This window comes from Furipterus horrens, unplaced genomic scaffold, assembly GCF_987537825.1.
Source record: "Furipterus horrens unplaced genomic scaffold, mFurHor1.1.pri manual_scaffold_7, whole genome shotgun sequence".
Lineage (NCBI taxonomy): Eukaryota > Metazoa > Chordata > Mammalia > Chiroptera > Furipteridae > Furipterus > Furipterus horrens.
In genome coordinates, this window is record NW_028327177.1 from 107,283,179 (window position 1) to 107,310,866 (window position 27,688).

At 36.3% G+C, this 27,688-nt stretch overlaps 1 protein-coding gene across 9 annotated transcripts in view; it reads left to right on the forward strand.

The window, feature by feature from the left end:
- Positions 1 to 27,688, forward strand: part of TFDP2 (transcription factor Dp-2) — a 184,240-nt gene that overhangs the window by 129,695 nt on the left and 26,857 nt on the right. For 7 of the 9 annotated variants that reach the window (XM_090284233.1, XM_090284231.1, XM_090284234.1 and 4 more), the window contains 3 exons: positions 7,966 to 8,069; positions 12,957 to 13,078; positions 14,482 to 14,529. In XM_090284233.1, the coding sequence (XP_090140359.1) occupies positions 7,966 to 8,069; positions 12,957 to 13,078; positions 14,482 to 14,529 (274 nt within the window). Of the gene's footprint in view, positions 1 to 348; positions 566 to 7,965; positions 8,070 to 12,956; positions 13,079 to 14,481; positions 14,530 to 27,688 lie in introns of all 9 variants that reach the window. The other 2 variants (XM_090284238.1, XM_090284239.1) reach the window with 1 other exon arrangement.

A 27,688-nucleotide genomic window follows, 5' to 3' on the forward strand; every position in this document is an offset into this window, starting at 1 on the left:
TTAGTAAATAACTGCTAGAGCCATAAAAAGAAATAGTATGCAACTAACAAAGTAAATACTGAGGCAAACTACACATACACATATGGAAAGCCATCTGACATAAGTACCTATTATTAAATGGGAAAAAAAGCAATGTGCAAACTATTATAGTATTCAACCATATATGTAAGGGAAAAAATGATATTTATGCATATATATTTATATATGCCTAGAATATTTCCAGAAGGTTATAAACAAATTGGCACCAGTAACTATCACTAGGGAGAGGGGATGGTTAGGTGGTAGTTGGGGTTAGGGGGGATACTTGGTTTTCACTGTACACTCCTGTCTCATGAATTTATATTGTAGGCTTCCATCAGACTTTCATTCATTCCTTCATTCACCCATCAAATATTTCTGGAGCCATGCTATGTCTCAAGTACTGTGCTAAATGCTGGAGATGGAGCAATGAATGAGAGAACAAAGCCCCTGGCCTTGCAGAGCTTACCATTCTGAGTGGTTGGTCTGTGAACAGCTACTGCTTGCATAAGCAAGTAAATATAAATATGCAGTATGTCAATAAGAGGTAAGTACAGGCGTACCTTGTTTTATTGTGCTTCACAGATGTTGTTCTTTTTACAAATTGAAGGCAAGACTCTCCACCAGCAAAAAGATTGCAACTCTATTGCAATACTCGCTCTATTGTGGTGATTTGGAACTGAACCCTCAGTATCTCTGAGGTATGCCTGTATTCTGGTGAAAAAAAATCATCTAAGTTATTTAGGAAGTGCTGCTATAGCAGGGATGATTGAGCAGAGACTTGAAGGAAGTTAGGGAATGAGGCACAGATAGATATCTGGAGGAAGAAAGCCACAGGCACAGGAAACAAAAAACAAAGGCCATGAGCCATAGGTTTGCTCAGCATGTTTTGAGGAACAGCAAAGAAGTCTGTGTAATTGCAGTGGAATGAAGTAGGGGGAGATGGACAGGTGATGAGGTCAGAAACGAGTGGTACAGGTGACAAAGGGCTCTTGAAAGCAGCATGAGGATTTGCGCTGACAGATGCAAAGCCAGCCAGGGTTTTGATTACTCTGACTGCAGTGTGGGGGATAGAACAGAGCTCTTCACTGATACAATGTGAGCCGCTTACGTAACAAAATTTTCTAGTAGCCACATTTAAAAAGGTAAAAAGAAACAGGTAAACTTAATTTAAATGACAGATTTTATTTAACCCATATCTGAAATATTATTCAACATGTAATTAATATAAACAAATTATCTATGAGACATTATACACATTTGAGGTAATTAGTCTTCAAAATCTGATGAGTATTTTACACTTAGAGCATATCTCAATTTAGATGCTAAATTTTCAGCAGTTGAAATGTACAACTAAGACAATAAATCTGTATTTAAAGGGAAAATATTTTATATTGCTTTGGTTTCTTAATTTAAATTAATTAAAATTAAATACATTTTAAATTCAGGCTCTAAGTCACACTAGCCACATTTCAACTGCTTCATAGCCACGTGTCTAGTGACTACTGTATTGGATGGCATGGGAACAGAATGGGGGGGTTGACAGGCAGAAGCAGAGTAATAATCAGTAATTTAAGCAAGAGATGGTAACTTGGACCAGAGTAATAGCAGTGGAGTGAGTGAGACATGATTGTATTTATGATATATTTTTAACATAGAGCCAACAGGATTTATTATTGGATTGAATGTAGGATATAAAAGAAAGGGAGAAGACAACAGTGATCTTTTTTTTTTTTTTTTTTTTGTCTGAACAATTGAAGAATGGAGTTGACATTTATTTTTATTTTTTATTGATTGATTTGAGGGAGAGAGAGAGATAAGTTTGTTGTTCCATTTAGTTATATACTCATGGGTTGATTCTTATATGTGCCCTGACTGGGGATTGAACCTGTAACCTTGGGGCATCAGGATGATGTTCCAACCAATTGAGCCCTCTGGCCAGGGCCTGGAGTTGACATTTACTGAGGCAAAGAAGGAGATAGGAGACAGAGGCTTCTGGGTGGGATGGGGAGCAGTCAGGAGTTAGATTTTGGGTATCAAATTTGAGATACTTATTGAGCATCAAAATAGAGGTACGAGAAGTGACAGCTGGATATGTGAATTTGAAGTTCAGGAGAGAGGTTTAATATTGAGAAATACATGTGAGAGCCATCAGATCACCTAGTAAGGAGTTGATGGAGAAGAGTTGGAGGATCAAACCAAGGGGCTTCCGAATGTTTTTAGAGAGGAGGAACCAGCAATCAACACTTGAGAAGGAGAAGTCCATAATTTAGGAGAACCAGTAGAGAGAATGGTAGTTTGGATGCCAAGGAAAGAGCATCTCGAAGGAAAGTGTGATTCTTTTTAAGTGTCAAATTGGGCTGGTAGGTGGAAGTAGGTTGAAGCTGAGAGTTCATCATTGGATTTAACAACATGAAGATGATCTTGACAGGAGCTATTTCAGTGAAGCTGTGGGAAAGAGGGAGTGGGTTAAAAAAAATGGAGTGGATAAGCAGAGATAGCAAGTGTTGGCAGATTTTGTGAATTTTGCTGTGGAGGGCAACAAATGAGTTGGGAGCCAGAGAGCTGTGCATTGTTTGTTTTTTAGACAGAAGAAATAATGAATGTTTATGTGCTGTGAGAATGATTTAGCCCAGAGGGAAAGACGGTGGTGATTCAGGAGACTTAAAAGAGACGGTAGCTTGAGGGATGTTGTTTACACAAATACATGAACTACCTATTTAAAAAATAAAAATTTAAAAAACAGCCCCAATTGAGGTAACAGAAGAGGAAAAGCAAGAGGGCTGTATAATCTGTAATTAGGCTTTTACTAATAAATACAAAATTGTATTGGTCATTTTTTCCCTTTTTTTTTATTTTATTAAAGTGTAATTTATTGTGTGTTGGGCAGAATTACAGTTGGCAAACACACACACCACCATAATCTAGGTCATTTTAAATCTTTTATTTAGGGCTGTAGGTTAGCTTGTTCTGTGAAGTTGGACCCAGTGCATATGGGATATACCACTGCTTCTGCTTTGACTTATTTATGAACCCATAATATAGACATATTCTTTCCTACAGTAAGTTTACTCATTTGGTTCTTCTAGGAGGATGTGATACAGGCTTGGGTTAAGAAGGTTTTTCTAAAAGCTAATGCCAGCAAAAAGCAAAAATGTTTTCTCAGAAAATTAGTGCTGTGAAAAAATAATTTTACAATGGCATCATGTAGACAAACCACAATTATTTGAATTTTTAAAATTTTAATTGGACATATTGAAGGTGATTAACTGGAACTGGGAGAATTATGAGTGAAAGAAATCGTTGGTGTCTAGATAATTCTAATGGAAAACAGAAAGATTTCTTTTACTCGAGAAATTGAAATGAGATTTGAGCCAAACTTTGTGCCTCTGCCAATATTTGGCATAAGGCTTTACCTCTTTTTTTCTAGCCACTTCCCTAGGTGATTGATCTCATTTAGTTAATTCAGGGAATTGCAAGAACCAAAATCCAGGCAGATCTTCAAATTTTTGTTTTTAATAAATGCATCAAGTGCCAGGAATTGGCTTCTGGACAGTATTGGGCCCCTGTTGCCAAGAAGCTAGGAATTAAGGCCAGGCACTTAGGAAAAATTGTTTAGACTTGGTTTGGTTTACTTCTCTTAACCTGGCTGAAATTTTGGGAGACTGGATGTTTGTAACTTATTTAAATATGTCCTTTTGAGACAAAAAGTTATATTTCTGCTGCTGAACCTAGTTTATTCTATGAAAATAAACTTTAAACACATACATGGCTTTTATTTCTGAATATTACAATTATTGAAATCCCAGTGAAGCCCCTTTAATTGCTTCTAAATCAGATTTTATTTTTACTAATTAAAAAAAAATACAGAGACCTCATTTATGGACCTTCATCTTATTTCAGCAACTGTAGCTGATTCTGTCTCACTTTGTTTCTTCAGAATGGCAATAGCTTTTTAAATTATAAAACAAGTACATGCATGTTTATAAAATGTTTTTTCAATAATATAAAGTATTAAAACAGAGTAAAACATTCCTCCACCACACTTACCAGAGCTAAACTCTTATTACATTTGTTATTTATCTTGCTAAACTTATTACACAAGTATAAACTTATGTGTATATGTAGTTTTTAAGATAAATGGAATCAAACTAATTATATTCTTTTTTTTTAAGATTTTATTTATTTATTTTTTAGAGAGAGAGGAAGGGAGGGAGAATGAGAGGGAGAGAGACATCCATCTGTTGCCTCTCGAATACCCCCAACCAGGGACCTGGCCCACAACCCAGGCATGTGCCCTGACTGAGAATCAAACTGGCGACCTTTCAGTTCGCAGGCTGGCACTCATCCCTGAGGGCCTTCCTCATCCCTGCATCATTAACAAAAATGGTTTCATTTCTCCTAATACTTTTATGGTTTTAATTTTCATATGTAAGTATTTTATCTTTCTGGAATTTTTGTGCGAGATGAGAACTTGAAATCTAAGGTTTCATTTATTCAGATGGACAATTTTTCATCTCAGCAGCATTTCTTAAGTAATCAATTCTTTCCCCATTGGTCTGAAATGCTATCTTTACCATATATAGAATTATCATATATATTCAATAGATGAAGTACTTTCTGGACTTTCATTTCTATTTTGTCTATTTATCTGCTTCTTAGCCAATATCACATTATTTCAGTCACTTTAGATATGTAATAGTTTTGAAATCTGATAAGCTAAAGTTCTCTTCTTCCCCATTATTCCTTTTTTTCAATATTTTCTTGACTATTCTCTGCCTTTACTCTTCCACACACACTTTAGAATCAATTTGATGAATTTATTAGGGTTCCTCTAAATTCTTTTGCTATTAACTGACATGACAGATCTGGCTTTGATGATAGTTCTCCTTTTGTTTTTGACCAATGTTTTATATTCTTAAATTTTTTTTTAGTGTTAGGTTTAAAATTAGAGTCAATCTGTTTCCTAACGTTAATTATCTTTTTTTGTTTGCTTTATGTTTTTTTGCAAGTTTTTGACTTTTGCTTCTAACACAGTATATCAGAGATTATCTCAACGTAAACATTCAGCAACATTAAGGTCATTTTTAAAATCCATCTGAGAGCCATACTTTTTCAGGACGGTGCTGTTCCTCACGTGGATCTGGGGTGTGTTCTTCTGCCTGAGACTGAGTTTGTGGCTGTGTCTATCAATCACAGAGCCATCCCCTAGAATCATAGGTTATTATTCTCCACTGTGCTAGATTCTTAAACTAGTGAATAACCGTAGTTAGGGAGTTTTGATAATAACTTTACTCTTTAGCAGTTAATAAGATGCATTATTTAAAAAAATCAGTTGCACAGTTATAGAGTAAGGAAGCTTTACTTCATAATACTGGTTGTTCAGTCATGTTTTTAGAACAACGAACCAAAAATAAGGACCTGGTATTTAAATTTACTTCAAACTTAGTGTAAGTCATGATCCCTGTTAAAAAGTAAAAGCTACGGATGTAGGCTGCATTACAGGAAGTCTGGCATCCAGATTCAGAAAGGTCTATGCTAATCAGTTTTTATAGTTTCCTGCACTGATTGTGTACCAGGGACTAAACCAGGTGCTGGGATGCAAAGCTGACGGACATGGCCCACTTGTTGTAGAACCACAAGTAAATGATGCTTGGCTTTATGCAAAGCCAGAAGAATGGCATCCAGGACCTAGACCACAGAGGCCCGGCTTTCAGGGAGGAGGCAACACTCAGAGCACAGGCGGCAGAGAGGGCCGTGGTCTCACCGGCTGTGACAGGCGGCATAGAGGGCCGTGGCCTCACCGGCTGTGAGACCTTGAGCAAGTCTGTTAACCTTGCTCGATCTCAGCTTCTCCGTGTGTAAAGCGAAGTCAGTGATACTATATTTCACACCGTTGTCCTAAGCTTTCATGAGATGGTGTGTATATATATGGGAAGCCTCTAGAGCAGGCCCTGGCGCATAGCACTCACTCAGAAAATGGTATGAAATCCCATTTTGAAGTGTTAGGAGGTAGGAGTTGTCCCAGCAGAGAGAGACTCCCCAGCAGAAGGAAAGGTGTACGCCAAAGCAGGGTATCGTCGAACTGGCGCCTTTCCAAACTGCAGTATTTCATGATTGGAGTGTGGGGTGCACGCAGGGGGCATAGCTGAAGATGAAGCTGGGAAGGGAGGCGGGGGTGAGATCGCTAAACAGGAGCTCTGTGTCACGTTTGGGAGCCTGGAAGGCCTTTAGGAAGTGTTGTGGGGTCTTGGAAGGCCTTAAGCTTAAGGGGAGTGGCCAGGACACTTTCACCAGTTGAAAAACTGGTTTGTCATAGGTGTGTGGAGGGGCTGGGGAAGCTATTTGTAGTAAGGTATCTGGTTAGAGTGGTGGTGCCCAGCCCTGGCTCTGCATTGGAACCACCTGGAGAACTTCTGACAGTTTGGTGCCCAAGGTGACCGAATCAATTAATTATTTGACCAGCCCTGGGGATAGGACCGAGGCATCGGTATTTTTTATTGCTTCCCAGATAATTCCACTGTACAGCCACAGTTGTGAACTGTGGAAACTGCATTTAAACCAGATTTGAAAAAGTTCCCAATTGAAGTGCCTACAGCCTAAAGGAGCCGGGTAAGGAGGGAACAAGTAGGAAACGGTGCTCAGCTGATGGAGGGTGTTGGTTGTTTCTGGATTGGGGCACCGGGTGGACGTTGATCAGTGCTCTGTTGTACACTGAGGACGTGAAAGAGAATTAGATTTGGGTGTTAGGCTTTATTGAGTGAGGATGAGAAAGATAAAGAATTTTTTTTTAATGTGGATATTGAGGGAAAATAATCCACAGCAATGGGCAGAGAGAGAAACTGAAGTGGGAGAGCCAATGGTATAGTTGAAAACTCAGGGAACAGAGTACGTAATTGATGACTGAGGTCCTTGAGGAAACAGGAAATGTAGAGCAGACATAAAAGAAGTAATTTATACAAAATTTCCACTCGGAGAGAAATAAGTAAAAATATGAGGGTGCCGATAAGTTTGCAGATTGAGGAAGAAGAGCTGTAATGTAGCCCGGTGGCCTGATATCCTTACTGCAGGAGCTATGGTTATCTGCTTGAGACTAGGCGGTGAGAGAATGGGATTTGGGAGTATGGGGTCAAGCTTTGAGAGTTTTGGAAGGGGGCTGCCTGAGAGAGGAGACTGAGGAGGAGGTGTCTTTGTAGTCCTGCTCTTAAATGGTGGTTTTTTTCTCCAGTTTCAGTGTGACTCTTACACATTCTTCTTGGGTGATGTCCTTTGTTGTATCAGATTACACTGTTACCTTCTAAGAGAAACATTGATAAACTAAAGTTGGCCTGGAGCAGTTAAGTAGTTGATACAGTAGTTTCGGAGATTACTGGTTGACTTTTTGGGAGGAGGGAGTGCTTTGAGAATTTCATTTAAAATTTAAAGTGTTGAAATCACTGTACAAATCTGATTTCCAACATTATTAACTCAGGTAGCGTCATTTTTTTCTCTATTGTAATAAAACCTCAAAAAAACTATCAACTCAATATTTTGAAAACATGTTAACGTTTATTGTAAATATTTTGTATTTATACTATAAAGAAATTCTAACCTATTTTACTTCATACATTCTTTTTGTTCTATGATATCTAATAAAGATTAACTGGGTTTCTCAACTCTGATATAAACTATGCTTTGCATTATGTAATCTCTAAATATTTTTCCTCTAAAAAACCAACTAAATATCTAGTAGTTAATTGTTAGATAAACTGAACTATTTATTTTACAGATTTCCTATTCAGCAGAACTAATTGTATTCACTGCAACAAAGCAGTCGTTGGTATGGCTTTTCAGTAAGCCTTCTTGTTTATAATTTACTTATAAGATAATTATAAATTACTTAAACAAAACTGGGATTAGGACCATGATGTTGCAGAATATTAACCCAGTGTTTTGATACGATTTCAGGTAACATTTCACTTGTTGCGTATCCAGTTTCCAGCACCAACTCACCAACAAAGATTTTACCAAAAACCTTAGGACCAATAAATGTGAATGTTGGACCCCAAATGGTAAGAAAACCATTAAATCTTAGAATTTGAAACTTTGCTTAGGTAAGACTAATGTAAAGGATAATTGTACTAGAGATGGTTGGTCAAATATTCCAGTTAATTTCTTATCTCAATCAGTTTTTTAAGAAATTTTGTTTTTATCTGAATGTAACTGATTAAGTCTTGAGAAAAAGAAAGGCATGTGCTCTCCTATGTTTAATTTTCATGCATTTGACTCTGGATTCTGGATGTGTAATAGATTTTTGCTCCTTATGGGAAGCTTTTCTTGTTTCTCGTTTGATTACATTGATTTGACATATGTTATGTTTCTATGTTCTCTTCCCTGTACCACCTTAAACTATGCGCTCTCATAGAAATTGAACACGACCCATTAGTTAATCTATATCTGGAGCTATTAGTTTAAAAGTTTTGATTAAAGGACATTTGGGGAAAACAACATGCCAGTTCATTTTAATCTTTAACAAAAGTAATTGGTGAAATGGGAAATATTTAACTGTTTCTCTGATGGTATTTCATTAATTTTGTTAGAGTGTGAAGTGTATGACACTTTTAGAAAGCTTTATTTATAAACAAAGTGCATGCAACTACTGTAAAACTGTACCTAATTTAAATGTCTTCACCACCATTAGCAGAATTTCGTAAACATTGGAACAGCAACTCTTCATTGTCAGTGCTTTTATGTTCTCATCTATAGAGCAGTAAGGATAAAATGTACCTGTAAGGTGCAGTACTGAGGACTTCGTTAAACCCAAAATTATCTGGATAAAAATATCTTTTAACATACCTAATGGCTCCAGAGAGTCTTAAGATTTTAAGACATTTGAGGCATGACATTTTTCCGGGTCGCTTGAGGACTGTTAAGTTACTACAGAATCCAAGCCAGAGGTCTCACACAATTTACTATAACTATGTGAAGAATGTACTCTAGCTCCAAACCTCATAGAGACCTAAGCTCAGGTAAGTGTTTGTATTTCAAGGTAGTTCAAGGTATATTTTCAAACATTTGCTAGCATTTTGCCGCTCATCAGCCACTATAGTAGGTGCAAATGAGATAAGGCGCCTGACTTTAAAGTCTGTAATTTGAAATATGATTATATAAATACTAAAATTAAACAAACCTACCCAAACTATTAGGAGTTTGACCCTTAAAAGTACTCCTCTGTTTTGAGATACTGTTTTCTGTTGATATTTTAGTGATGCTGTGGCTCAAGTTCAAATTTCTCTTTTAGAACCATGTGATTTCTCTTCCCACTTTTGATTTGATGTATATGAAAGTTTCTCCATACTTCAGTTCTGACAATGATAACCAGTCAGGTGTAATACCCAATTACTGCTCATGTCAGAATCGTCAAAAAAAGGCCAGACACAAATGAGATCTGGGGTTCTCCTTTAAATCATTCCACCTCCAAGGCCTTCATTTGTCTTCCTAATTCTCAGGTGCTTTGTGCAGTTTTTTAGGTCTTGGGCCAGAATCACATTTTTTGTTTTGATTTCCTAATTGGTGTAGAACTCCAATTATAGCCATTTCTTTCTTCTCCTCTTGCTTGCCTCTTTTGAACATTGTCCCTTTGCCTTCAGTTTCTGATTCATGATTTTAAAAAAAATTTGTTTAATTAGAAATTCTTGAATGAAACCTCCCTCATTTCTTCTTACAGCAAATTTAAATATCATGTCTCTTTGGAAGCCAAATCTTAATGGTAGATAGAAATTTCAAAAGGCACCGAGAAAAACTTATTTTTTGTATTTATAGAAACTAGCAATAACAGTTTTAGTTTAGGAAACTTGCCTTTTTCCTAAAGGTATATATATATTCTGCATATATAAATATACTCTTTGATTATTTTTATTTTAATATGGTTAAAACTGCACATTTCTTATATTGAAAACTAGAATTTCATGAAATAGTGAAATCCTTTAATATCACACTTTATAATTATGTAGAGTTTTTTCCCTTCAGAATATAGATACTCCCTTAGCTTTTCTTACTGTAGATGGCAGTAGTACATAAGATACACGAGGGCAGAAAATCTCTAGAATGAGGTTTAATTGCTGTATGATTTTCATTGCCTAACTGTAATCTATTGCCAAAGAAACCACAATTACATTTAAATTAAGGTCGTCTTTGTTCTGGGGCGTTTTTGGGGGTGGTAAAATTTAAATGTTCATTTCCCTTATCAGATCTACTGACTATTAGAAGTAGTTATCTTGATTATCTTTCATTTTATTTTGGGATTTCAAAATTAAGGTTCAGTTTTATAAGCATGTCTGACTCATCACCTACATAGGTTTCCTGTATTCTGTCGTTGATCAGTTCTGTTGACTTTCCTTTGGTTTTATTTCTTAAGACTCACTGTCTGTCCTGGTTTAAACATTCATTGCCTTTCACATGAGCTTCCAACTTGTCTTTCCAATTCAAGTCTATCATTTCCAATTTGTTCCTTCAGAGAATGTTTATTAAGAACTTACTATGTACCAAGCCCTGTGCTAAAGGAAGGGAGCAGAGTGTTGCTAACTACTCTCAGATCAGAAGAGAGTGTCAGCTGACAATCTGACATAGAGGAAGGAAAAGTAAACTAGAACATAACAGTTCATTTCCAAAGTCATTCTCAGTAGTGATAACCATTTTTTCCTATGACCTGTTTCTCTTCCTTCTTTTTTACTTTCTGCAAAGCCCTTTAAATCAAGTAAAACTGAACTTGTAGGCTACTAGTAACAGACACAGAAAAAGAACTCCTAGTAATAATATTGCACAAGTAATGCAGTCTGTTTCAAGGGTAGTTTGGAACACTTAGAATTGCTTTGTGGAGACCCCTGTTCTCGCAAGGATAGACCGGAGACTGATTGAATACTCAAATTTTTTGGATGTGTGATGCAGTGATTGGTGCACACTGTCTTTTATATTGTAGAGTATTTTCTTACTGGATTTTATATAATCCTTTCTAGCATATCAATGAATAAAGAAGCTACTTTTTTTATCATCTTAAAAGCGGGGTCTTCTGTCTGAGTTCAGTAAATTTTACTGTGCCTCTCCTGTGAGTACTTTGCTAGGCCCTGCAAACATTCTCTCTGCCCTTACAGACCTTGCGTTGAATGCAGGAGTGGAGGTGGGAGGGGCGCACAGAAGAGTAGGAGGGCCAAACACATTGTCTAGTATTCATATTTTCACACAAGGCAGGCTCCTGAAGGCCCTGATTAATAATCCTTGCCATATTGTAGAGAATCCTAATTCTCCAGACATCTATCATTGTTTATCGTCTTTTGTTTTTATTTTTAACTATAGAATTCACTTATTAAAATTATTTCCTAGGCATTTGTATGTTGTAATATTTCCCTAGCCCCAAATTGGCATAATGCCAAACGCAAACAAGGTAACTTACATTCTTCTTCTTTTTTTTTAAAGACTTTATTTATTTATTTTTTAGAGAGAGCAGAAGGGAGGGAGAAAGAGAAGGATGTAGACATCAATGTGTGATTGCCTCTCATGTGCCCCCAACTGGGGACCTGGCCCACAACCCAGGCATGAGCCCTGACTGGGAATCAAACTGGTGACTCTCTGGTTCACAGGCCCGCGCGCAATCCACTGAGCCACACCAGCCAGGGATGAAGTTCTTAAGTATTTAGTGAATGGATAAATGTTGACTAGACTTTACTAAGTTTGATCTGAGCATGAAATGCAGATGAAGTCTTCCCTTTGGTAAGGAGCAAGTTAGCAACTAATGACTCAACTTGGGCCCTGGCTGCAGAAAGGTTTCATTCGATCAGGGAGACAATAATTAATGAGCATTTTAACCTACATGAAACAGTAGAAATAAAACTATTTCTTTTGTTTTAAGAGCTGTCATTTAAAAATTATACATCCATATTGATACTTTTCTCTCTCAATTGAAACTTAAACTAAACCTTACTATTATGAAAAATTTCCAAACTATACAAAAGTAGAGCCTCTCTGTGCCCAGGCAGCTCCTTCAACACTTATCCACATAGGGACAGTCTTGTTTCATTAATACCACCATTCACTAGAGCATGTGTGCCCATATTTTCTTCCTTTGTAATGAAAACACTTTTAAAGATTTTACTAGAATGCTAAATTATTTTTGTATGGATTATTATAAATATTTGGGGGCGGGGGGCATGTTCTACTTACCAATGAAAATTAGAAGACCTGGAAGACAATTTGGTAACACATACCAAGGAAGATTTTTTGTTTTGTTTTTTTAAGTTCATGTCCTTAGTTCCATTAATTCCTTTCCTGGAGTCTTTCCTTAGGAAATAGAAATTAAGGCCAAGATCATTGTACAAAAATGTTTATCACAGCATTGTGTATAATATTGAATAATTGAGTATTCATATTGAATAATTGAGTATTCATATATCTAATAGAGAATAATAAATTTACATGATGAAACGTAATATGTCTTTGAAGGATATTTAATGACACAAGAAAATACTCTTGAAAAAAGATAAAATTGCATCTGTATAATAATCCAAAATGCATCATGTCTTTGCATATATTTTGGACTGTGAAGATCTGATTTACTGTTACCCCAGTTCTAGTAAATCAAGCTTGACTGGAATTAGGTTCTGTAATTTCAAAGAAAGCTTTTTGTTTTTCTGATTGTTAAAATTGTCAGTTGCCAGCTTAATCCTTCCAAATTGCTCTTCACTTGCTGGAACCTACATTACAGCCTCATTTCCGTATTCAGGTTACTGTGCTTTGATTCGTATAAATGAGTCAAAGGTATTGCTTATATTTTAGATGATTAGTATTAAGTGCATTTTAGGCAATAAAGTTTCCTCCTTATATGTAGGTTTGCAGTCAACATTATTTTGTGCCTGTAGGCTTTTCTTAATAACTAAGAATATTATTTTCTTTGTCCCGATTTACAGATTATAAGCACACCCCAGAGACTAACCAGTTCAGGAAGTGTTCTGATCGGGAGTCCTTACACCCCTGCACCAGCAATGGTCACTCAGACACACATAGCAGAAGCTACTGGCTGGGTCCCAGGGTAAGAGCACTGTTACAAGTTTACATTTATAAAACTTCTTTTAAAAAGCTGTAACCTTTCACAACCTTCTCTTCTGTTCTTGTTTTATATTAGTCTAGTTTTTAAAGACTAATGCGTTTCCTTTAAAATTACCTATTTTATTTCACTTCAGATCTTAGATATAAACCATTTATGGAGCAACCATTTTAAAAGAGAGAAAACGGTATAATCACTTGTACCTGAATCTTCCGATGTTTTTCAGTTCTGAAAGAGAACTATTTTATATGATTATGGCATTTAATTGCTTTGAAGATGTCAAAACTATATATTGTTTTAACAAACATAAGAAAAGATATATTAAGTGTTGGCTATACTCTGAATTTCCCCTATGAATTCTTATTTCCTTAAAAACCAGAAAAGGAACTAGGAAAAAGAGGCCAAGTATATTAAACTTTTCATTGAGTTTCCCCTTGATTGTTTTGAAACACTGGGCAGTTAAATCAATATTTCTTTTATGTTACTCGGTGGTATTAAACCTTCACATCTTTCATCTTTGCCTGTAAAATACTCTTACCCAACCTTTTTCCACTACTTATTTTATCTTTCCGTAAAATAAAAACAAATAGTAAAATTAATGGCTCAAAACTTGTCACTTTAGAAGTTATTTGAATTGTTATTTAAATACTGCATTGGTAGTTCTATCTTTGACTTACAACTGTGAGTTCTAGCCAGCAGATAATAAGTCTTGGTTGAGTAAGAACCTCCTTACTTCAAGAATATTAAATGAATTAATGAAATAACAATTCTGGGAAAGTGTTTTAAGCCATATACATATTCCTATACCTACACACACATGCACACACACAAGACAGGAGTTTTGTATGTGTTCATACTTTTCCATTATCAGATGAGATGAAATGACAGAATCACCTGTACTTCCATGGCCTTGATTCAGTCTTTGTGAGCATTCTCATGTAGATGTAAGAGGTACTTGGATTTCTGCACAGCCTTGAGAGATTATAACGTGAAAGCCATGTGTGTGCCAGTGGGGTTGGTCCACTTTGGAGATGACTGGGTTTGAATCTCTTCAGCCCCAACTGTGCTTTGTATTGGGGGTGGTATGTTGGTCAGTGTTTTTATAGTCAGTCATTCCAGAGTAAATAAAACTTTTCTGTGCATTTTCCTTTGTAAACCTGCAATGTTTTCCTCCTTAAAGATTTATTGAATTCATTTCAAACTAGGTTATTGTGTGATTTTTGGTCCTTTGATAAAATTCAAGCTTTTATTTATGGATATATCTTTTATGATTAGTTTGTTTTTATGTTTAGTTATATTTATTGTGGAATTAGACAAGTTACAATAAATTATTCATGAAATAGAAGTTTATGTGTTTTTTTAATGCTTTTTTTTTCTTTTCATTTTAGTGATAGAAAACGGGCTAGAGAATTTATAGACTCTGATTTTTCAGAAAGGTGAGTGTAAGTGTGGGTATTTTGTTGGGGAGATGCTATTGTATAGAGAGGTTTGATACCCAGACTCTACGTTAAAGTTAGTGAGATGTTTTTTTCACATAACTTTAACATTACAGAGTTTCTGCTGTTATTTCGTACCACATTATTTATCATATTTGTATGGTTTCAAAAGAAGTTATCCTGTGAGTAGATTGGCTATTGGTAATATGTCATTTAGCTCCCTCCCTCCTTTTGGGAGATGAAGTATTCTACCAGAGTGAGTACTCCACATTACCTCAACATGTCCAAACTTTTTACAAACAAGTTTTATTGAACATATTTAAAGATCACATTAAGTTCTTACTTCTTTAGTAAATAATACATCGAGTGTAATGTAACCTTTCCTTAGACTATTTAATAGGACAGTGGTTCTCCATTCTTGGAGTGCATCAGAATCACCTGTGGTCTGTTGAAAAACTATAAATGAAAAAGGAACGAAAAGAAAAACTATAAATGCTTACCTACCAAGTGCGAAACTCCAAGGTTGAAAACTGTCACTTTCTGGTCATTATTGAACTTAAAGTTCAGTATTCCATGCAAGTCACTGTACTAGGTACAGTGTTAATATTGCACTGTTAAAATGCATGGTCTTAGAGGCAGTTGAATTCTGTAAGATTAATACTACTTTAAATAAAATCTTGCCAATTATGCTTTTAAATTTTATTTTTCATTCTAAGATTTTGTAATTTCCTTTTTCAATAGTATTTCCATCTCCTTTCTCCTGTTAAGTCATTTGCTCTCAATATAATAGTTTTCTATCTTTTACATTTTCTAGTTTGCTGACTCTGACTTGCTGGGCACTGGGAAACAAGATGGCCATTTGTGTTAGAATTCAGTCTAAAATAAAAGTGAATGGGCTCTGAGTGAGGACCTTGGACTATATATTTAAAAAGTGTATTGTGTTGACATGGCTCTGCTTTAGTTTCTTAGTGGCTTTTGTTGCTTGCTTGTTGGTTCTTTTTTTTTTTTTTTCTTTATTGTATTTTTTTAAGTGTATTTTATTGATTATGTTGTTACAGTAGTCCCAGTTTTTCCTCTTTGGCCCCTTCTGCCCAGTACCCCCTTTCCCTGCAGCAATCCCACCCCCCTTAGTTCATGTCCATGGGTCGTGCATATAAGTTCTGTGGCTTCACCCTTTCCTATATGATTCTTCCCTCTGTCTATTTTGTACCAACCAATTATGCTTCTTAATCCCTGCACCACTTCTCCATTTCTCTCCCTTCCCCCTCCCAGCTAATAATGCTCCAAATGATCCCCATACCTATGATTCTGTTCCTATTCTGTTTTGCTTAGTTGCATTTTGTTTTTATTTTTTAGATTCAGTTGTTGATAGTTGTGAGTTTGTTCCATCTTAATGTTCATAATTTTGATCTTCTTTTTCTTAAGTAAGTCCCTTTGACATTTCATATAATAATAGCTTGGTGATGATGAACTCCTTTAGCTTTACCTTGTCTGAGAAGCACTTTATCTCCCCTTCCATTCCAAATGATAGCTTTGCTGGATAGAGTAATCTTGGTTGTAGGTCCTTGCTTTTCATCACCTTGAATATATTTCTTGCCACTCCCTTCTTGCCTGCAAAGTGTCTTTTGAGAAATCAGCTGATAGTCGTATAGGCACCCCTTTGTAGGTAACTCTCTGCTTTGCTCTTGCTGCTTTTAAGATTCTCTCTTATCTTTCACCTTTGGCATTTTAATGATGATGTGTCTTGGTGTGGTCCTATTTGAGTCTAGCTTGTTTTGGACTCCCTGTGCTTCCCGGACTTGTATGTCTGTTTCCTTCGCCAAGTTTGGGGAATTTTTCTTCATTATTTTCTCATATAATTTTTCAATTTCTTGCTCTTCCTTTTCTCCTTCCGGCACCTCTATGGTTTGGATGTTGGCATGTTGAAGTTGTCCCAGAGGTTCCTAAGCCTTTCCTCATTTTTTTCAATTCTTGTTTCCTCATTCTGTATTCATTGACTGTTTTTTAATTCCTTATGTTCCAAATGATTGATTTGAACCCCGGTTTCCTTCCCTTCACCATTGGTTTTGTGTGGATTTTTCTTTGTTTCATTTAGCATAGGCTTTACTTCTTTCCTTATGTGTTTGCCGTACTTAAGCATATCTGTCAAGCCTGTGAGCATCTTTATCACCAGTGTTTTGAATTCTGCATCTGTTAGGTTGGCTGACTCCTTGTCATTTAGTTCTCCCACTGGAACCTTAATCCGTTAACCCTTTTGGGTCATACTTCTCTGTCTCCTCATCTTGACAGGCTCCTGTGTTTGTTTGCCTCTGTGTCTTAGTTAGAGCTGTTGTACCCGTTATGTTGTAAGGGGTGGAGCCTTAGGTATTCATCAGTACAGGGTGACCCGTTTTACCATATTGTGGCACTGTGTAGGGGGGAGGGGTCCGAAAGGGAACAATGTTGCCTGCTCAGCACTACCCCCTTTTCCAGGTACTTCTCCCACTTCCATGTGGGACTGGCACCTCTCTAGCTGTTGCCCTAGCCGTCGTTCCCAGAGTGGGTGGGTCTGTGGATGTTCTAGGTCCGTGGGTGCCCTTTAAACAAGCAGACTCTGCTGAGAGACCGGCAGTTTCTGCCTCCATCCCAACCCCCACTGGTTTTCACAGTCAAAAGCAATGAGGCTTCATTTTCCCTGGCACTGGAACTGTGAGCTTCAGGGTCTAGTCTGGTGCTGGGAGCACTCCCCAGGTGTCCTTCCCAACTTTTTAAAACGTGTGACTGCTCTTTCCACCGGCCTGCCACTGCCACCGCTGCTGCTGCTGCTGCTGCCACCAACAGACCGCGTCCTCTCCATCCCAGCTCCGCCCCTCCTCCCTGTCTGGATGAGTAGTGATCCCTCACTTATCGTGGGTATTACGTTCTAGACCCCCCGCGATAGGTGAAAATCCAAGAAGTTGGAATCTTACATTTATTTTAGTATTTTCTATACAGTACTGCAAAATCCCACGATATAGCAAAAAATCCACTGTAAATAATTAAATATAATACACTAGTCCCTCTCTATATTGCGGTTCACTTATCGCAGCCTCACTGTATCGCGGGATTTTTAAAAATATATTTAATTATTTATCACGGATTTTTTAGTATATAATGGAATTTTGCAGTATTGTACAGTAAATACTAAAATAAATGTAAGGTTTTTACTTCGTGTATTTTCACCTGTCACGGGGGTTCTACAACATAATACCCGTGATAAGTGAGGGATCACTGTATATTCAAAAATCCCTCGATACAGTGAGGCCGCGATAAGTGAACTGTGATATAGAGAGGGACTACTGTATTTCTTCTTTATATCTTTGTTTGTTGGACTTCCATGCAGCTCAGTTTTCTGGAACTTCTGGTTGTCTCTAGTTTGAGGTAGGGGTATTCTTTCTTAGTTGTGGATGGAGACACAACGTGTCTGTCTAGGCCTCCATCTTGGCTGGCAGTCCCTTATTGTTGCTTCTTGGTTCTTAACTGTTGTGAACACAAAATCATGTCTGAGGAACTGCTGTATCATATAGAAATACATAACAAATGTGCTTTTCTCTGTAATGGAAATTACACTTTCCAACTCATACTGGTCTTTGTGTTTTCCTAGGAAAGGATAGGAGTGTAAATTTTTATAGATGTCTTTAGCAATGTTTAAGGCCTAAAAACAACTATTCATTGGTTATGATTGGTGGCACCTGTGTACTGCAAACAATATAAAAATAAGATTCTCTTTAGTTTCTTCTTTATAAGAAAAAGGCCTTTAAAGATCACATTAAAAGTGCTAGATTAAATTTGCTGGTATAACCGTTGATTCAACTTTGTCTTTCTGCATCTGGTTCAGTGGCTTTTATTTCCAGTGGGTTTTATTGTTCTCTTCTTTTTCTTTAATATAATTTTTCTGTAATGAATCCATTTCCCCAATCAAACCACAAAAATTACTGCATGTATTTTTTATTACTCTTAACAAATGTTTATTTTCATCCAACTTTATTTTTCTATAGTGCTGCAAAAAGTCTTTGTTTCCCTTTTCCCAAGTGTTCAGGTTAAAAAAGCCAACTCTCAACCATAGACTAATAATCTTCAATATCTCATATGTTGATTTAATATATGGAAATATTTATATTGGTTTTCTTTAGGGATTTATACATCAATATATGTAGATATACACAAGCTTTTTATCTTCATCTTACTACTGGACAGTACAACTTGAGGTATGTTTTACACAACTGTCTCTTGGTGAAGGTCCTTTGCAGAAGCAAGTCAGTTTCTGAAGAACTTGTTTGGTGAGTGAAGGATCCATTGAGAGATTCTCATTAGTTTTTTCCCTGTATTCTGATCCACTGGGCTTCATTTCACAGAACTTGTGGAAGGAGCTGTGAAAACTCCCTTTCTGGTCTTGCATGAGGTTTTGATCCTGGAAGATGTTTGTTCACTCTCTCTTTTTACCTTTGGACAGAATCTGATGGTGTCTTCTAAATGCATCTCTTCCAGATAGGTCTTTGGGACTTCTACTGGTCCTTAATATCTTTTTTCTCTTGGAATTTAGTTAAGATTTTATCACTGAAACTATAAGTTCATAATAGTAAAAATATGTATACTTAATATCTGTACCGCTTAATGGTGTCTATGAAGTTTGTTCATTCAACACATATTTTGAAGAGCTGTTAAGTGTTGCTGTGTTCTAGGTATTGGAGAGAATAATGAACAAGAAAGAAAAGTCTCTGCCCTTAAAGAATTGATACAGGGGTAGACACTAAACAAGTTCATTTTAGACTGTGATAGGTGGTTTGTGCATTATTGCCAGCACTGTGGCTACCTTAGAGAAAGCCTCTCTAAGGAGATAACATTTGAATGCAAAGAAGTCAGGCACATAAATAGCCTGGTGGTGTGGGGAAGCCAGGGATTCTAGGCAGAGGGAATGGCAAATGCAAAACTAAATGAGGAACCAGGTTGATGTATCGGGGAAGCACAGTGGCTGGGAGATAGTGAGAAAGGCAGAGTGATAGGAGCTGAGGATGGAGAGGTAGGCAGCGGTCAGATCATGCAAGGCCTTAGAGGTCACAGTAAGGAACTTGGATTTTATTTTTAAGGAGGGTTTTAAGAAGAGAAATGACATGATCTGATTTACACTGGCTGCTGAAATGGATTCTAAGGAGATAAGGACAGAAGCAGGGAAATCTATTAGAAGGCTATTGTAGGGGGCAGTGGTTTGGTAGTAGAGATGGAAAAAAAATTAATTAATTTTGAAGGTAGAGCCAACAGGATTTATTAATAGATTGAATGGAGGAAAGGGGGCAATAAAGGATGGTTCTTGTTTTGTTTTGTTTTGTTTTTTGCATGAACATCTGGGTGAAGATTGATGCCATTTACATTTATTGTTGTTAGTAGGTTTGGAGAGGGATTGCGTTTTGTTTTAGACCTATGAAGTTCAAGAAGTTTATTCGTTATCTAAGTGATAATATCAGTATTAAGTAGTTCATCAACATGTAAAGGGTCATAGGCCAAGGTGACATACCCACAGAGGGAGAGAGTAAAGGCCCATAAGGAATAAATATCTATTTCCCATCTCAACTCCCCTCCCAACCATCACCTTCCAGACACATACACAATGGTACATATGTACAGGAAAAGTGAGTGTTTTTTTTTTCCCTAAATTATTTTATCAAATTACTAAATTATCCTGCTGATTTAAACATTCTGGCTGACTCATTTTAATGAGAAATAAGGTTTTTATTATATATATAATTTATTTAAATAGAATGCATTTATTATAAGTTATACCTGCAGTATATTATTTTATACCACATATTTTAGTTTTATATTATTTTGTAAATAAAAATAAGTTATTGTTAGGAAAATTTAAAAAGATAGTGGTTATGAATTCTAGTTAAGTGCCTGGAAAGAGAAATACTTTTTCTTTTATTCTTTGGGCACAATTCTTTTGAATACTTAAAATGAAATTTTCATTAAAATGTAACGTGCTTTTCAATCTATACTATATTAGTAGTTTTATTTTCTTATTTTTTAATTTCTCAACTTGGTTTTATTTGGTGAAGAGTGCTTCCTGCTGGTTCTTTTGTTTGATTTATGGTTATAGTGTTTACATCCTGTGGCCAAATTTTATGCCGTTTGGAAAGAGGGTCTTGGTGTTTTAAAGAGCTCAGATTCTGAGAAAGTATGTAAACTCTATCAATTTAAGATTTAAATAGGAAGATTTCAGTTTAACATGATAAACTGAACACCATGTTTACACCTACCCCCTAAAATCCTATTGACATTTTCATGTAAAAATAATAAGAAGAAAAAAAATCTCTAAAAGTGCTGTAGAGAGTGGTAGAGATATAGATTTTTCCAATTAGAAGATGTAAACTAGTGTGATTATAATGAAAGACAAGTGAAAGAAGAGAAATCTACATCACAACATATGCACAGAAGTCAGGAATGGAGTTGGAAGCCATTCTCCCCCGCACTGACATGGAGAGGCTCGGGCTTAGAGTTGACAGGTATAAAGAGCAAGGATGAGTTTGGTGGAGGAAGTAATGAGGGCAGTGAAGTGAAAACTACCCAAGGAGCACCTGGGCCAACTAAACCTCCCAGTCCTCCAGATCCCCTTGTACCTCCCATCTCATCTCTACACACATAGAAATTAAACCAAAGACAGTTCTTCAGGCAGAAACTTGGAGAATTAATATCAAGGAAACAGGACTCCTGCCTTGGTTGAGTTTGTGACTGGCTTCTTTCATTTAGCTTAATTTCAAGGTTCACCCATGTTGTGGCATACATTAGTACTTCATTCCTTTTTATTACTGAGTAATAGTTCATTGTATGGATATACCACATTTTGTCTATTTGGACGTTTGAGTTATTTCTACTTTTTAGCTGTTGTGAATGATGCTGCTATAAACATTTGTGAACAAGTTTTTAATATGAATATCAGTTTTTATTTCTCCTGTATGTAATAGAATTGCTGGGTCATATGGTAATTCTTTGACCTTTTGAATAACTACCAGACTATTTTCCAGAGTGGTTGTACCATTCTGTATTTTCACCAGCAGATTTCCAATTTCTCCACATCTTTGCCAACATTTACCTGTCTCTTTTATGTGGGTGTATTTCATTAGGGTTTTGATTTTCAGTCCCCTAATGGCTGATGAGATTGAGAAAATTTTCATGTGCTTATTAGCCATTTGTATATCTTCTTTGACCAATATCTGTTCAGATCCCTTGGTTTGTCATTTTATTGTTGAGTTGTAAGAGTTTTTAAATATATATTATAGATACAAGACACATACCAGTACATGATTTGCAAAAAACTTCTGTGGGTTGTCTTTTCACCTACTTGATGATGTCCTTTGAAGCACAGAGTGTTTTAATTTTGAGTATGTTTAAGTTATCTGGGTTTTTTCCCTTGTGTTACTTATGCTTTTGGTGTCATATCTAAAAGGAATTGCCAAATCCAAGATCAGAAAGAGATATGCCTATATATTTTTTCTAAGAGTTGTATAGTTTTTGCTCTTATATTTAGGTCTTCAGTACATTTTGAATTAATTTTTATAACGTGACATTTTAAGGTTAATTTGTCTAATGTAAACTAAAGCATATAGAAGATGTGTGAAAATATAGGCATTTTTTGGCATTTATTTTTGTAACATTTTTACAACAATTTTAGTTTTTTAAACAAGTCTGGTATTAAGTTTACTTAAAATTATTCACTAAATTAGAAAAGTAAATTTTGTATTATTTTAAATTCTCATTTTAGGATGGTTAAACACGCAAGCATTCCTGAACTATTTTTGTCAAGAGAAGGCACACCTTTTCCAAGTGTTGCAGCAGTTGTAATAAACTAGATGTGACAATATCAGTGATTTAAAGAAGGAAGAATAGAGATTTTGTTTTATTTAGAAGCATGACCCCTTTTGTATTGAGTTTGATGTTTTAGCCATAATTAGTGATGAAATGCTAAAACCACAGCATCTTATTTTATAGAGCTGTACTGGCTAACAAAGCCATGAACCCATCAACATTTAAGCATAAAAGACAACAAACATAAGTTCAAAACCAGAAGAACCACTGAGAAATAAATGACTGTACAACTGTCACCACTATCTCCAGAACTTTCTGACCATCCCATACTGAAATTCTGTGTACCCATTAAGCAGTAACTCCCCACTTCCCGTATGTCTGGTAACCAGTTTTACTTTCTGTCTCTCTGAATCCAACTGTTCTAGGGAGAGGAATCGTACAATAACACTTAACCCTTTCGTGCCTGATTTACTTCACTCATCAGGTCTTCACGGTGCATTCATGTTGTAGTATGTTTCAGAATGTCATTCTTTTTTAAGGCTGAAGAAGGTTGCATTATATATACTGTATGTACCACATTTTGTTTTACTTATTCATCTGCTGATGGATGTTGGGATTGTTTTCACCTTCTGGCTATTGTGAATATTGCTGCTGTGAACATGGGTGTACACATACCTGTTGGAGTCCCTGCTTTCAGTTCCTTTGGGTATAGATCCAAAAGTGGAATTGCTGGATCATATGGTAATTCTATGTTTAAATTTTTGAGGAACCACCATAATATTTTCTACATCCATGCTGCATTCTTACCAGCGATGCACGAGGATTCTGGTTTCTCCACATCCTCACACTTCTTGTTTTTGTTTTGTTTTTGATAATAGCCATCCTGATGGGTGTGAGTAGTATATCATTATGGTTTTGATTTGCATTTCCCTAATGATTAGTGATCTTGAGCATCTTTTTATGTGCTTATTGACCATTTGTATATCATTTTTGGAGAAATGTCTATTCAATTCTTTTGCCCATTTTTTAATTGGGTTGGTTTTTGGGGGTTGTTGTTGAGTTGCAGTGAGTCCTTTATATAGCCTTTTCCTTTTAATGCTTTTTTTCTTTTTCTTTTTCTTTATTTTTACTAGAGTCATTGTTACCTTAACTTTCAAAGAAGTTTTTATAGAATGGGTTGCTAGGACCACATCTCTTTTATCTGTGTACAGCAAGTATTGGCTGTTCTAACTACTATTGAATTTTAATGTAGAGACATTGTTGATTACGCTTTGGCACATGCTCTACCAACTTTTCAAAGAACAAGCTTAAATTCTTGATTTAGCCAATACTGAGTATCATCCTTCAGTTTTGTATTGGTTATGAAAATTCTGGTGCTCATGAAGAGGAAAATCACTTAGAGTGCACCAAATGTTTTATGCATGCTATATCATTAATCCTCACAATATCCTTGTGAGACCAGTATTTGTGTCCCCATTTTTCTGATGGATGAAGACTGTGGGTCAGAGTTAAATGAAATAAACTGCTCAAAATATATAACTAATAAATAGGTAACCAATGTTGATATTTAACCACAGTTCTCAAGTTTATTATCAATTCATGCACTGAACTCATCTTATAAAATTCTTATTTGTAGTCTTGTATTTATGTTTCAGGAATATGTTCTTCAGTATTTTAAGTCTAGTTGTTCTTACTTAAATACTGTGTTTAGTTTTTTCTTTAAATAGTATCCATGTATGAATGTAGAGGGTAAATTAGCCAAGCAATCACCCCAAACTACCCTATGATTATTTTATTGCTCTCTTTTTTTAAAAAGACTAGAATTACATGAAAAAGAACAGCCTGCTTTCTTCCTGACTTTTGAAAGTATATAAACACTGAGTCAAGAATTTTATTTACTTTATGCTATTATCCAGTTTTTAGCATAAATATAAAACCCCATACACATTTCCTTCCAAATAACTCATGTGCTCCTATTTTTAGCAATTCTTATTTACTTTTGTCACCTAACCTGTACTAATGATATAAACTTATGCATGACTAGCCATTTGTATCTCAATGCACTAAACTTAGGGGTAAATCAGCATAGAGTGGGCTTTGCATGGAAACCTATATAGCAAATGGGAATTGGTAGATTCTTTTCCAAAATAAAATTACTTAGAACACTGACTGGCACTTACTTAGCATTCAGTAAGTATTTACTATTTACCACAACCACCAGGTTTAAACAGAATAGGTACATGACTGGATTTATGTAGAAAGATCTCCATAATGGCCATATGGAGGAAGGATCAGATTGCCTCTAGACAGCACAACGGGGAGCAGTTATAAGGTCCTAGTTATAGTCTCAGAGAGATATAAGGGCCTGAACTAGAGTAGTAGGAACAGAGAGAAGAGGTTAAATTTAAGAGCTATTTAGGACAAGACCCGACTTAGATTAGATTTGATAGAATTAGATTAATTAGGTAGAAAGGGAATAAGAAGAGCATAGGATGAATTTAGTGTGCTGGCTTGGTGATTAGGTGGGTGGTTGTCACTCATCTGTTATATTACAGGTAAGAACTACAGTACGATCCAGGGGTACATATGTACGTTGAGTTCTCCTTTGTATTAATATGATATTGTCATGTGTAAGGCCCCCTTCCTGAGAAGGCTGGGCTGAGTGTAAGAAAGTGTGGCTAAGGACTAAACCTGTGTAAGTAATCAAAGGTGTGCTTGAACTGTTCTGTTTCTCTTCTTTTATTAGTTAACGCTCTATTTCAGAGAATTTTAAATATAAAAGTAGATGGCTCATTTATAAGCCTCCAATGTACCCATCTCTGAATTTCAACATGAATCAAGTTAAGGCATATCTTATTTTATATGTACCTCCTCCTATATTATTTTAAAGCAAATCCCAGACATCCTAGCATTTTCATTATAAACGTCTCAGTATTTACATCTAAAAGACATTTTTTTAAAACATCTACAATTTGATTATTATACCTATGAAAACTAACAGTAATTCCTTAATATCAAATATCTAGTAAGTATTCAAATTCATAGTTGTTTCAAATGTTATGTTTTGTTGTAATTTTTTGTAAAGTAAAATACAGATACAGAAAATTATCAAAAAGTAAATGTATCACTAATGAATTCTATTTTTTTTAAGATTTTTATTTTTAGAGAGAAGGGAAGGGAGGGAGAAAGAGAGGGAGAGAAACATCGATATGTGAGAGATACATTAATCAGTTGCCTCTCGCATGCCTCTAACTGGGGACCTGACCTGCAACCCAGGAATGTGCCCCGACTGGGAATTGAACCTGCAACCTTTTGGTTCACAGGCTGGCACTCAGTCCACTGAGCCACACCAGTCAGGGCAACTAACGGATTCCTTAAGGCAAACACTTGTAACCATCACCAGATCAAGAAAAGTAGAACCCCATAAGCCCTACTGTGTGTCCCATCCCAATCACGATCCTCTCTCTCCCCTGTAAATAACCATTCTCGTGACTTTTTTAGTACTTACTTGCATGTGTAGAGCCCTGGCTGGTTTAGCTCAATGGATTGAGCGTCGGCCTGCGAGCTAAGTGTCGCTGGTTCGATCTTCCAGTCAGGGTACATCAGAGAAGGAAAACTCTGACTCCAAAAAACCTCCGCTGCCTTGCAGCATACCTCTTCAGGGGAAAGGCTAAGGGAGTAAACCCCGACAGAAAATCCGGAGCCGGAGTCCCTAAGGCGGTTTGACGTTGTAGTCAACACCGGCAACTCCTGCGGCGCACCTGAAGCCAAGCTGTATTGACTCCGTCTTTCCCTTGGATCCTTCAGCTGCGAAGAGAGGGGGGGTCTGCTGCATGGGCAACAGCAGACCCTCCATATCACCCTGCCCAGGCTCTGTAGCTTCATCGCAAGATGTCGATTCAACACGGGAGGAGACAGATACCGTGTCACTCCCGAGTCGGACTGCACAGCCATTCTCGGCGGTGCAGATAGACTCTTAAGAAGCTACACCATCGTCTCTCGAGACGGACGGCTGCCGACGACGACTTGCATGTGTAAATAGTTTTATCACTTAAATATGCATTTTAGTCTTGCCCATTAAAAAAAATAGTTGTTGTCTTTTTTATATAGCTTTCCCCTGTCTCATTATTTTCCTTATACTTCAGTTGAAGAAATGAGGCTGTTGGACCTATAAACTTTCTCATTGTCTAGATTTTGTGGATTGTATGGTCATATGCATCTCAACGTATTTTCCTCTGCTTTCTGTATTTCCTGTAATTTGGCAGTAAGATTCAAAAGCTTTATCAGAATGATGTTCAGTCTTAAATCCTTTGGCAATAGTGGTGTTTCTTCCGTTAAGAGGTACATGAAGTTTGGTTATCTCTTTCTTTGTGATGTGAACACACTTATGGCTTATATCTATCAATTCCTTGTGGGTTGCAATTAGTGTTGTTCTAATTCTATCCCTTTCTTTTCATTTACTATTGGCACTACTTTTATATAAAGACCCCTCTTCTGTTTGTTTACCTGAAGGTACAGTTCATATAGTAAAGCAGAATAAATGCTTGACCTCAGGTTTTCAAGATCATGAATTTGTTTCTATCTTTCTCCCAAGGTGAACAGGTCTTCCCTTTCAAAAAAAAAAAAAAAAAAATTCATAGTGAACTGATGAATTTAAACATGTTTGATGGGTTTCATACATAGCAATTTATTATCACTATTGAATCTTAAATTGTCCCATTTTTGGCCAGTGGGAGCCTCTTCTAGTTGATGTTGAAGTCCTTTTGACATGATCATAACAGTCTTTGATAACTTCTTTGTAATCTGGTACAACAAGATGTTCCAAGTTGATCTTGTACATTTTCTGCCCTATACCTAGAATCAGCCATTTCTCTAAGAAGCCCTGGTTTTCTTTAGGGAGAATTATATGTCAGGCTCCACTTGGGAGCTGGGATGCTCATTGCTACTACGTTGGTCATTTTTCTAGTCCTTTAAATGGCGAGAGCTAAGAGACACACATATATAATACTTAATGAATTCATATTGATACTTCCAATTCAAATCTTACTAAACCTATTCTCCATTACATCTCAGTCCCCTTTATTTCACACTGATTCTGATTCTTAAGGACATAGGGAATGAAAGAGATGATAATGTTAGTGTATGTGATAATTGCACATTGGCTTTATTTCATCTCATATTACATTGCTCAGCAGTGCCAAATAATACCATAATGTGATTACTGAAAACATTAAAAAATAATTTTGCATATGCTCTCTTTATTCTCGCCCCATTTTTTTAAATAGTCACACTTGATTCACAGTGGGGAGCATATACCCATTTATACACTATACTCCCTCTT